This window comes from Poecilia latipinna, unplaced genomic scaffold (genome assembly GCF_001443285.1).
Source record: "Poecilia latipinna isolate Pla-1442-1.1 unplaced genomic scaffold, P_latipinna-1.0 Scaffold1888, whole genome shotgun sequence".
Classification (NCBI taxonomy): Eukaryota; Metazoa; Chordata; class Actinopteri; order Cyprinodontiformes; family Poeciliidae; genus Poecilia; species Poecilia latipinna.
This window is the reverse complement of record NW_015114504.1, coordinates 93,849-105,897: the sequence shown is the minus strand read 5'-3', so window position 1 is coordinate 105,897 and position 12,049 is coordinate 93,849. Positions and strand designations below refer to the sequence as shown.

Below are 12,049 nucleotides of genomic sequence, written 5' to 3'. Positions count from 1 at the left end.
CAGCCAGCAAGGCATCTGTTTGTGTGCATGTTTTATTCCCCTCCCCTCTGTCCTCCCATATAGTTTCTTTTCATGCATCTTTCTTGTCACCCCCACTCTCGGAGAGCGAGAGAGGAAAACAGCATCGATCACTGTTAAATGACTGACCAGTGCCTGTTGGAGGTACTAAATGGATCTCCACAATTGAATAGAGGCCTAAGTGTGTGGTAAATGCTCTCAATGGGTAAATGAATTTGTGGGTTAACTGGCTCGAAGAGCGTTTCGATAAGGCAAAAAATAATAAAAACACAAACAGGACGTATTTTTCTTTAAATGCGCCATAAATAAAGCTCGCCTGGCGATCTTAGCTCTCGCATTCGTCACTGCAAGGCAGCTCTGTGAAAAATAAAGGAGAACTCACTCGAGGGGTAACCAAAGACAATTCAGCTTTATTTTCCTCATATAGATTTAACTGTACACGGTTCATACCATTACACAGAAGGCATAAATGAATAAATTCAGTGCTCTCTTTTACATCTTTTTCAAAGACACATGGCAATAATAATTAATAATTAATAATAATAATAATAATAATAATAATAATAATAATAATAATAATAATAATAATAATAATAATAATAAATAGCACTCATGAAACAAGACAATCTACACGTTTTCAAACTGTACAAAATTTACAATAAGATGCAAACTTCTGAGGCAAAACAGATTGAACAAAACTGCTTCGATGATGGGTTTTCTGTGTTGTTTTCCTCTAAAATCCCAGATTTCAGCCGACAAATTACTTTGTAATTCAGCCGTGGGCAGCATTCACTGCGCATCCACTGGTTTGTGCAGGGAACAAAGCTGTGACACACGTCTATAATTGGAGGGATTCTGCTTTTTATTTACATAGCATAAACTAACTGGAATTACCTGCCATCACTGAATGCATGAATACATGGCATTTTTCACTTTTCTAACTCATGTATTTTTTAAGTAAGGTCTTAATAGTTAATAATCAAAAAACCTTTATTAAAAAAAAAGTCAAAATAAATTATGCATAAATAAGCACTTTAAAAAATAAAGATCCATTTTAAAGGCCAAATTTTTTCCTTCCCCTCTCCTGGCTTGTCTGTTTCACACACATGTTAAAAGTATTGTGATTTTAAGAGGTAAACACATTGTAATTTGTGGGCTGTAATCTGTAATTGTGTCACTGCCTGTTATTTGATTTGCCTTGAGGTAAAATATGAGGGAAAAAAGAAAAAAAAAGAAGACGACTTGGCATTTCGTTTTCTCCAAAAAGTTGCTCACATCGACCGGTTTGTCCTCAGATCAGAGACAGGAGCAGAGATGAGATCTGGGAGGATGCATTTTCCTGCACAAGCATGAAACTGTTAGATAACTTTACAACTTAAACGCAGCTCACGGCGGGGGCGGGGGCGGTATTTACTTTTGAGATATTCTTCTTGTAGCAAATAATTTGTGAAGCTGGAGCTGGCGGTGACTGATCTCTGCAGCCGATCCAGCTCGGATGCTGAATTATCAGCTCCAAATGTGGCAGACTGTGTTAATCCCTCTGGTACAAAGGGCCGACATCACATCTGGAGTTGGGGGAAGTAGGTTGACAGCAGGCAGAGCTGAGGCTGCTGCTGACTGAGAAGATTATCAGGAGAAGGCTGGTTCTGACTGAAGAGAGCAAACACAAGAGGGGGGGTTCTTTGTTGCTTTTAATACTTGTTGGTGTTTTTATTTATTACAGAAACGACATGTTTTATATCTCTGCATCTGAAGGATAAATGAATGCAGAAATATGATCTATACTGGAAGTTTCGGCTCCTTCGTGTGAAAAAGGGTTTAATACTAACGGATTTCTTCTCTGAAGCGTCTTTTACTCAGGTTAAATTCTGTAAATATGACCGCTTTGTCTCAAAACGCCCTCATTAAAACAATTTCTGGATGCACAGATCAGCAGATCAGACCATTTCTCAAAACACTTTGTCGGTAACACGTGAAAAAACTAAACAGAAAAAAAAAGGAAAAAAAACATGAACATGTTTCTAGATTCACGCTTGTGCCACTGCTCTTGTAAGTTTTTCTCCGAGTGAAACACTGTTTGCCTTGTGCATACGTCTCTCTCCTCTGCACTCCTGTCCGTCCATGTAGAAAAAGAAGAGGAGAGTAAAGTGCAATGCCAATGTGAAGGCTCCGGTGCGGCCAGCCGGCCAGCAGTTCAACTCATTGTGAATCAGAAGCATGCAGCTGCCTTCTGGGCCCGGTACAAATGACGGCCCTGACCTGTGTGTTTGAGCACAGTCCACCAATGTTTCTGGAGTTTAGTCTCCTTTGAAGCGATTGAACGAAATAAAAACAGGCAATAATTAAAAAAAAAAAGAAAGAAAAAATGATGGTGATGATGTGGTGTTGAGATTGAACATTCATGTGTTGCTTTACTGCTTTAGTCCAGTCTGCACCTTCCAGCCTGGTTGTTATCTCACTGTTTGGACTCCAGTCAAGCTTTTTCTCTCCACCAAGCAACACAAAGCACAGCAAGTCTCGCAGGGCGAAGGAAAGAAATGTAAAAAAAAAAAAAAAATCTGTCGTGTCCTTTTGATAAATCCTCATAGTGGTTCTTCTGCTGAGCTGGAGGCTCAAAACTGGGAATGGTCCATCTCATCCAGCCAGGAGGCCGGGCTGGTGGGGAAGTCAGGGTATCCCGTACTGCTGCCCGTGGAGAGGTCTGAGGTGGGGCCCCCCGCCATGGCCCTCAGAGCCTGTCCCACTCCGCCCGGGCCCCCCTGCGCCACCAGACTGTCCATGTTAAAGGTCAGGTTGTTGAGGAGAGGCGTGTGGCCGGGCAGGGAGGTGATGGAGGAAGGTGACTGTGGTAGGCCGTAGGGGCTCCCTGGCCGGATGTCTTGGTAGGGCTGTCCCGCTGCGTCGACGGAGAAGCCGCCGTTCAGGACGGCGCTGCTGGTCATGTCTCCCACGCTCCCGTAAAGGCCGTTCGCGTGGCTGAGGTCAGACAAGACTTGGTCATCTGGAGAGGAGATCAGAGAAGAAGATCAGTAAGAAATAAGACAGGAGATTTCTCTTCTTTAATAGGTTTAATTGAGCAGTAAGTAAGACACAGTCCTTTGCTTAACAACTTGAACGTTTTATTTTTGCAACGGGAATCTGTTTTAAAGCTTTTTACATGACAGAGACGCCTCAAAGTGGTGAACAACTTTGAGGTGTTTGGAAAAACAGTTTTGAACGTCTCCCAGGTTAAAAGGTTTGGAGAAACAACCAAACATAATTGCAATTATTTTGCGGCATACGTTTTGGAGCTCGGCAGATCTAGACTGAACAATTTTCCCATCCAAATAACTCAGCATGAACAATCCTTACCATATATTTCTAGTTGTATTTTGGGTCTGGGCTTTGACTGGGCCAGTCTGTACGTACATTGATCTGTTATAGATCTGACTGTGTTTCGGGGTCAATGCAGAAAACCTGTAAGGTGAACGGGTTTTCTCCACAATGAGGCCGAGAAACTGTGACCAGTTTTTCTGTACCTCTCGAAGAAAAACAGCCCCACAGCATGATGCTGCCACTAGCGTGATTAATGCTAGTCCTCCATCACACTCTCTCCTTTTTAAGGTGATTGATCAAACGGAGCTTTGTGAGACTGTCAAAGTTTGGGATATTATTTGGAGGAATATCCTCTTGGTTGAATGGGATTTTATCTAGAGCTATTAGAAAAAAGGAGAGTGAATACAAATCCACACCAAATGTTTTTATTTGAGGACAAAAAAAATCAAAAAAAAAAAATCAAACAATGCATTGTTTTTCTTCCCTGTCAAAAGTGTGCACTGCCTTTTTTGCGTATTGTAAAATAGACTGAATTTAGGGGTTGCAACATGACAAAATGTGAAAAAATAAATAAATAAATCAAGCGATATGAGTATTTACAGAAGAAGTTTTGGGATTCTCTCCAAAGAAACTTAAAAGATTTTAAAAACTTTGCTTTTTAGCCTTCATTATTAAAGGCTGCAGAAGCTCTTGACTCATATCAAGTAAAATGTGTGGCTCCTGATCTTCTAAATAACATGACGCATATGCTAAACCTGAAATTCATATCTATGTCTGTGTGCTGGTCAATAACTGCAGCACAAAATATGTGTTTACATCTCCAATCGATCCCCTGTGTGGCTTCAATAACAACAAAGCCCAAAAGCACTTTCTCTCTAATTGAATAAAAGCCTCACATGCTTTATAGAGTTTCTGTCACCATGTTTTCATTTCTCATAAAAACAGCGTTCTTTTTCAAATTGGTTCAGATACTTTTACAATTATCCAAAAAGGGAAAAGAGGAGGGGGGGGGCTGTGAATATTAAATAACAAAAAGATGCCTAAAACTCCATTTGCATCCCACCAAGGAGCCGTTGCTCGTTTCCAATAAGCTCCATCACACAAACAAACAAAGGCAGGAGGCATCAGCGGCCGCGGAGGAAAACCTAAACAGGTATGACATTTCAGATTTGCCTCAAAGTGGCACGCTCCAACAGGAAACACAAGCAGGCAAATGAAAAGCCACGTTGGTATCTGCAGCTCTCGTGTGGTTTACCATTTTGAATGCTCCCTTAATCCTATTAGCAGGAATATGTCTGCTAATTCCCTTTCTGGGACTAAATGATCTGGAAAAAAAAAATACCTCTGAAGCTCAGCTCGCTGTCGCTGAGCCCTGCATCGTCAGCCGAGCTCTCCTTCTCCACTTTGGTTCCTCCTCTGCTGCGTTTGACACTTTTATAGAACTGAGTCCAACGGTGGCGACCGGCGTCTTTCTTTAGACGCTTCTCCTTTGCTCGCCGGTTCTGGAACCAAACCTGTCGGGTTAAACCGTAATGTTCATCTTTAAAAAGACAAATCAAGGATTCAGACCAGATTATTTGAGTTTGTGAAAGCAATAACATCGCCATCATAATTTCCGTTTTTTTGTTGTTGTTTATTTAACCTTGGTTGAAAATTTTAGTTTGGCATTAAAAACAAGTTTATTTTTCATGTAAACATGATGTAATATTTAACCTCTCCAATTGCTTGGCATACAGTTTATAGCACCTATAAAAAGCTGAATAAATAATAATAACTTATAACTGATTTTTTTTACCAATATTTGATATAATCAAAGATTTTGCTGCAATAAAAACTTTAAAATCGAAAAATAAGAATATGTTTATTAATTTAGAACATTAACTAAAAATTATAAAACGTACAAATACATTTATAAATAAATCTATACATTTTAATTAATTCAAAATTCTGCACATACAGAACATAGATAAATAATTATTTATTGTTTTTTTTTAAAGGATTAAAAAAAAAACTTTAAAAACGAGGTCAGGGCAACAAAGAGAATGGATTAAAATAATAACTATGTTCTATCTCAGCATAATCAAGAAACAGAGGTTCGCAAAAATACCCAGAAGCTTCTAAACACGTAAAGCAAACATGATTTTAAGTCCTGGTGATAAAACTGCAGACTTTTCCAGTCATAATGACATTGTTTAATTTACTACAGATGATCAGAGAGACAAGTATTAATGTCCTACGACAGAGGAATTCACTCAATCAACGCTAAAATTGGAGCGTACTCATTTTGGAAGTCAATTTCCTAAAAATAAATTTAAAGAAAATGAACGCTCTACCTGCACCACCCTCATGTCCAGGCCTGTCTCAGAGGACAGCTGCTCTCTGACGTGGCGCGCTGGCTTTGGCGAGTTTTTGTAGGCACTTTTGAGGGTCTCCAGCTGCTTGGCGGTGATGGTGGTCCTTGGTCGTTTGGTCCCACCCTCTGAATCATCTGCAAACACAGTTGCAAACATGAGTGGCAACCCTCTGCATATATTTATGTGTGTGTGTGTGTGTGTGTGTGTGTGTGTGTGTGTGTTTTAAATGAAGAGAATAGTTATGCGGGGCAGTGTATTATTGTCCTTGTGCATCTGTCCCACTCCCACAGCAGAGGACATAAATCTACCCTTTGCCAGAGGAGAGGAGTTATTGGAGCCGCACCATATAAGAGCATCAGTTCACTTTACATAATCAATCAGAGACGCATGGAAATCTCAGAGGAGAGGGAGGGACAGAAACAGCACGCACACACCCAGATGACAAACACCAACGATCCACAGTCAGAAGTTATTTCGCCTCGCTGAGAGGTGCATACAGCTTGATCTATCGCGCTCTTCTGCAATTCTGATGCGGCCCAGTTAGGTCAGAGCCTTTCAGCAGTGAAGCAAATAGATGGACATTTGCAACAATCATTTTATGTCGCTGGAAGTACATGTTCACCCTTTCTTCTCGTTCTGCCTTGTCAGTGAGCACACCTACCGTTCTGTTTGGCGGTCTCATAATCCACCTTGCACACCAGCCTCCCGTCCTCCATGAGGTAAAACTCGTCGCCGGTGGCCAGCTGTCTGCTGCACATGATGCAGGCGAAGCAGTGCAGGTGATACACAAAGTCCTGCGCCTTCCGCACCACCTGCGTCGGAGGGATGCCCTGCTGGCATGAGGCGCATTTTGTTCCAAAACGCCTGAAGGGGAAACAGGAAGCAGAGGTGGTGATGATGATGATGATGATGATGATGATGATGATGATGATGATGATGATGATGATGATGCAGACAGTGAAGCTTCCATAAAATACAGAAATATGTCACAGAGCTTGCAACATTTGAAGTCCTTGCTGTTAAAAGCAAAAGGAAACGAGCTCTGCAGTGCATTTCTGTTAACAGCAAGCCTGACTGATGCATCGGTGGAATCCATCAGGTTTGCATATCTGCTTGTGTGTTGGCATGCTTGTTTTTTTTTTTTTTTTGCAGCTAAAGTACCGACATTAAACAGAGCTTGTTGAGGGAGGCAGCACACAGTAAACCCACCCTGAGGAGAAACAGTAAAACACTGACAGAGGAGAGGAGAGGCTCTAAATCAGGAAACCACCCAATCAAACATAAAAAAGCAAAGTGAAGCCTTCGAGTCTCTAACCAGCAAAACCACATGTGTGTTGTTCCATGTTTGAAGAGTTTTGAACATGCCAACGTCCCCCCTCGCGGGTCCCCCTGGGTCAGCTAATACAGTTAGCAACCAGTTAGACTCCAGAGCTCCTCGGGGGTCTCGTTCAAGCTTTGAGCATTAAAACCTTTCAAACGTGATTTAGTAAAAAGCCCAGATCTGCTGATCCTGTTTTGGATGAAAGTCAAACTCAATTTTCTTCTGTAATGCTTCTGAAATCCAATCATTAAAAGAAAGAAGCAAAACGGAAAAAAAAAAGAAAGAAAGAAAGAAGATAGTGAAATATGGGGATTTATAATCAGAGCCAAGTTAATCTATGGGTGTGGAAATCACAGATGTTATAAATAGCATCTTCACCAGGGAGGCAGGGAACCAGTGTGAAGGTTTACCACCGATTTAAAATAAATATTTCACAACTTTCTTCCATTAGACTGTTCTGACACATTAAAATCCTTTTAATGAGAGATCAGATAAAAGGATTTTCACCATCTGCCCCTTCCCCCACATGTTGCTACACACTGCCAGTCAGATGGCTGAAAGAGACCTATTGCACCTTCCTGCCCCCCTACAAAAAAGATAAAAAATCAGCTGTTCCAAAATACTTCTAGTCAAACATGATATGGAAACTAAAAAGACGCCAATGATAACGCTGATTAAAGTCACAACCAGGCAATTCCACTAATTAACCAGATGATACCAGCATATTGGACTTACGTTACTCTACAAAGAGCAGAATGACGGCAGGTATATTTCATGCAATAAGCATTCAAAACCTAATAAGTTTGGCGTCAGTTTATTGTGTATTGTGTATTTTGGCTTAAATTTGTGTATCACATAAAAAAAAACAAAGCCATTGATTGTAATAATACCTCTAATGTTATAAAAATTTAGCTCTGGTATGGATGCATTCAGCTGTCTTGCTAAGAATAAAATAGACTTTATGATAATTGTTTTTTTTATTATAAATATTGCAATACTGTGATAATATTGTATTTTTGCACATCATATATCGTGAACATAGAATGCCGGTTCATGTCTAATCTGCAGCAATATTTATGCTATGCATAAAATATATATTAGCTACATGACATATTCTAAGCATTATTTCTGGAATTTTGCCACTTTTTTTTTTTTTTTTTTTGCAGTTTTGATGCATTAAATATAGTCCTCCATAGAAAAGCTGCAATCTGTGCGACTCAAAATAAAAACACAAACCAGTGATTATGCTCATTTCAAAAATAACAAGAACACAACGAAAAGGAGAAAAGAGAAAGGCGCACTGACTTGAAAAAGTCCTCCTTGCAGTAGACGCTGCCTGCCCGGGAGAAGCATTTATCCGCCAGCGGGGTCTGGCAGTCTGCGCACTTGAGGCACTTGGAGTGCCAATGTCTGTCCAGCACCTTCAGGATGAACTTATCCAGGATGTGCTGACTGCAGCCTGCACACTGAGGGATCTCTGCCAGGAGAAACAACGAGAAGGCCATGTCACACTCAGCCACCGGCACAAGGCAGGCAAAGGTCCAACATCATCAGAGAGGTTCGCTGTATTTATAGGAAGTCGTTTCGAAGGAGAGGGTTTTCTTTATTTCTCACATTGTCGAAGTAGATTGTGTGCAGAATTTCAGCGGTGAGGAATTTATATATGAATCCTTTGTTAAACTCAACCAAGAGTTTCCTCCTTTAAAAAAATGCAAAAATTGTAATAAATCAGACCGAGGGGGGGAAAAAAACAAACATTTTTATGATAAATGAAAATTATTAGGTTTTCATATGTTATTGAAATGTGTTGGAGATTTGTTCATTCAGGATTTTCTCTCGTTCTGACGTTTACCAATAACGCGTTTCCTGATCCTGTTTTCACCTTCTTTCTCTGTTATTATGGTACATTCTCGTTTTTAGGGAAAATCAATCCTCACATAGTAAATGTTGCCTTTTTTTCAGATACATTTGTACCAGAATATAATAAATGTCTTTACATAAAACCGTGTGCGCTCGGTAAGGATTTCCGTCTCTGTCCAAGGTGCTGATCACAGAAGTATTCGCCTGCAGAGCAAAAATGCTTTTTTTTTTCTTTCTGACGACGTATTGATTTTCTCCGTCTTAATCTGGTTTGCCTCTTCCATCTCGATCTTAATTAATCCCTGAATGATTTTATGGAAAGCGTGGTGACAACCAGTGTCTGTAGGTGAGACGGCGTCCTGACGTAAATCAAGATCAAGGCGCGATTAGATTCAGAATTTTTGAAAAATAATTTTTGAAAACTAAATCCGCAGCAGTACAGATGGTGTCCATTCAGGCACACAAGATCTTTATGAATTTATTTCCAAAGCACAACTGATCGATTTTTAATTTTAAAAACAGAGCCATAGCCACACATTTGACGTATTTTGCGTCGTTCCTTCTGTGCATGCAGGCCTTTTTTTTTAACTAAATAAAAAAAATAATCTTTCCATGCAAAGTAAGGTTGACGTTATTGTTGTCAATGTCTACAAATATAAAATGACATTAAAAAAAGAACAACATTGATTGAGCCATTTTTGTTTTTGTTACACATCTGCATGGTTTCCATTGAAGACAACGGTGACAGTTTGAGGTGAAAGTGAGCAGAAAAATGAGCAGGAGCCTGAACTCCCGCAACGGGACTATTTTCTGTCGAGAGAAATCACATCTGCACTCTCAAAAAAATCTCCCTATGACAAAAACATGTTATTCTGCATTCTGCAAATGCAGGTGCTGCGAGAGAAGTATGCTTGCAAAAATAATAATTAAATACTGTAATATAGTAAAAATGTACGAATTTTTTGTTTGTTTGTTTGCAAAAATCAGATATGGAAAAAAAAAAGTCAGATTGCCATTCTGAACCACTCAGTTTTTTAAAGGTAAGAAATAGAATCATAAATTGGATTTTATTGTTAAAAATTCGGCTTGAATCCTGAAAACCTGGAATATTGTAGATGCAAACATTATTTCCTTAGCAGAAATAATTGGGACTGGCCCTCACCCTACCCCAGAATTTATTTTTTTTTATAAAAATAAAAACATTGAAGGTGTATGTAGGTAGAAGAGAGAAGTGGCTCTCTTCTACCACTTCTATCTTCTACCTACATAAAAAAACTCAGAGTCTGTTTTCTGTTGCATCGATTTTTTTCTATCTTTACAACTTCAAAATAATAACAATAATAATAAAAAGGAATTAAAAACATATTTCCAGAGTAAGGCTGGTGCTTCCAATCTTTCACCTCACTAAGTAAATAATTTATGATTACCAAATGTGTAATTAACACTACAACCTAAGAGCCATTAGACGTTCCCTTTTCCCTGATGTGAAATGCTTAGACCGGCTGCTTTGGTCCCTGAAATAATCCAGGTTTAGATCCAGGATGAATCCTGGCGCTGCAGGAGGCTGAGTGGCAGGATCTTTATCCAATCTGTTAATCTGTATCAATTCATAAAATGAAAGAGCAGATAGATAGATAGATAGATAGATAGATAGATAGATAGATAGATAGATAGATAGATAGATAGATAGATAGATAGATAGATAGATAGATAGATAGATAGGTAGATAGATAGATTTCGTTTTGAGTATTTTATCTTATAATGTTTTGAAACTAGATTAATTAAGTTGCAGTAATTATCTCACCCTTACATTGTTATTATTATATATATATATATTTTTTTCCCCTTCTTCTTCTTGGGTGGGGATGTAGGGGGTGGGTTGCCTATTAGCCCCCGCTCCATCTGTATATTTTCCTAACTCGACCCTGAATAATTAGGTCAGAGCAGAAACGGATCCGGTCGCACTTCAATCTTTACACGATCAGATTACGAAAGGCCCCGGCACAGATTAACGAGCGAACAGATGTAAAATATTTCTCGCCTTTGACGCCGAGGTCAAGGAAATGTTGCGAGATTTCGCTGATAATTATCGCCTGCAAATGCTCGTTCTGATGCCAGCCCCCCCTTTATTTTTTGGAATAAGACGTCCGAGGCTTTTATTAGGCTCGGTAACCGATGCCAGTCAAAGCCAGAGCGCGTTTGTCTGACGTGGCGACGATGACAACCGCGTCTGATCTCTTGACCATGCAGGCTCGTTTACAAATTAACAGCTGGGAGGCTCTGTGTGAGTCCAGCAGCTCTGCACTGAGGATGCAGCGCGCTGACACCAAGCCGCCGCTTCAGAACAGAAATTATTAATAGCGTTTAAGGAAGCTTGAAACTGCATTAGCACAGTAAGAAGAGAACAGTAAGAAACAGCTGCAGAGATGAACGGGGTGTTCATCTCCTCACCGTGACTTGATTTCATCTAAGTACTTTTGCAGCTTGTTTTATAAGCAGCATGACACATCACTGGCCTTTGAGGGCTTCAGTCTCCTCTCCTTATTCTCTGGCTGTAAGTCAGCCCACCTCTCCATACGGCCGACCCAGCAGAAGTGCTTGCGCTCACCAACCTGTTCCCGGACTGGCAATCGACAGAAAAAGACGAGAAGATGGGAAGAGCGGGTGAGGGGAAGAAAACAATGTCTTACGCTGCAGTGGCACACCGAGAATCTCCGGTAAACTCTTTACAGGACTCTCTGTCGGTAGAACCGCCGCACTTTGCATCATCGTGATCCAAACGCACGCACATACACCCGCAACGCGGTGGGCGCACTCCCCCCGTCCTCGCTTGTGTGCAAAAAAAAAAAAAAAAAAAAAAAAAAAAAAATCCCTCAAAAACACGAAGCTGCTGTTGAGGCCTGTTTCCGCTCAAACCTTCTTTTCCAGGTATTTCTCTATTCCCAGGGTGATGCCCGAGCCGCGCCGCGCCGTGCTGAGCTGTTTTGGAGTATGGAGCAGACAGGCTACTCGGTCCATTCAGCGCCGCAGAGGCGGCGGGGGTCTGACGTCAACGCGGCACAGGCTCACCGGGAGCCAATAGGAGCGCAGGTGGAGGGTTGCCCACCCCCCACCACCTTACTTCTCCCCCGCCACAGCAGAGGTGGATAGCATCCTCGACAGGAGAGGAGAGAGGAAGAGG

General features: G+C 40.7%; 1 protein-coding gene across 1 annotated transcript; it reads right to left on the bottom strand.

Moving 5' to 3' along the window:
• Positions 1–408: 408 nt before the first annotated feature.
• lhx4 (LIM homeobox 4) lies at positions 409–11,841 on the bottom strand. Its single transcript, XM_015015160.1, has 6 exons — positions 11,559–11,841; positions 8,314–8,485; positions 6,349–6,551; positions 5,667–5,821; positions 4,676–4,847; positions 409–3,019 (listed from the first exon to the last, which is right to left on the bottom strand). The coding sequence occupies exons 1-6, from the start codon at positions 11,635–11,637 to the stop codon at positions 2,631–2,633; spliced, it is 1,170 nt and encodes a 389-aa protein (XP_014870646.1). The 5' UTR covers positions 11,638–11,841; the 3' UTR covers positions 409–2,630.
• Positions 11,842–12,049: the final 208 nt, after the last annotated feature.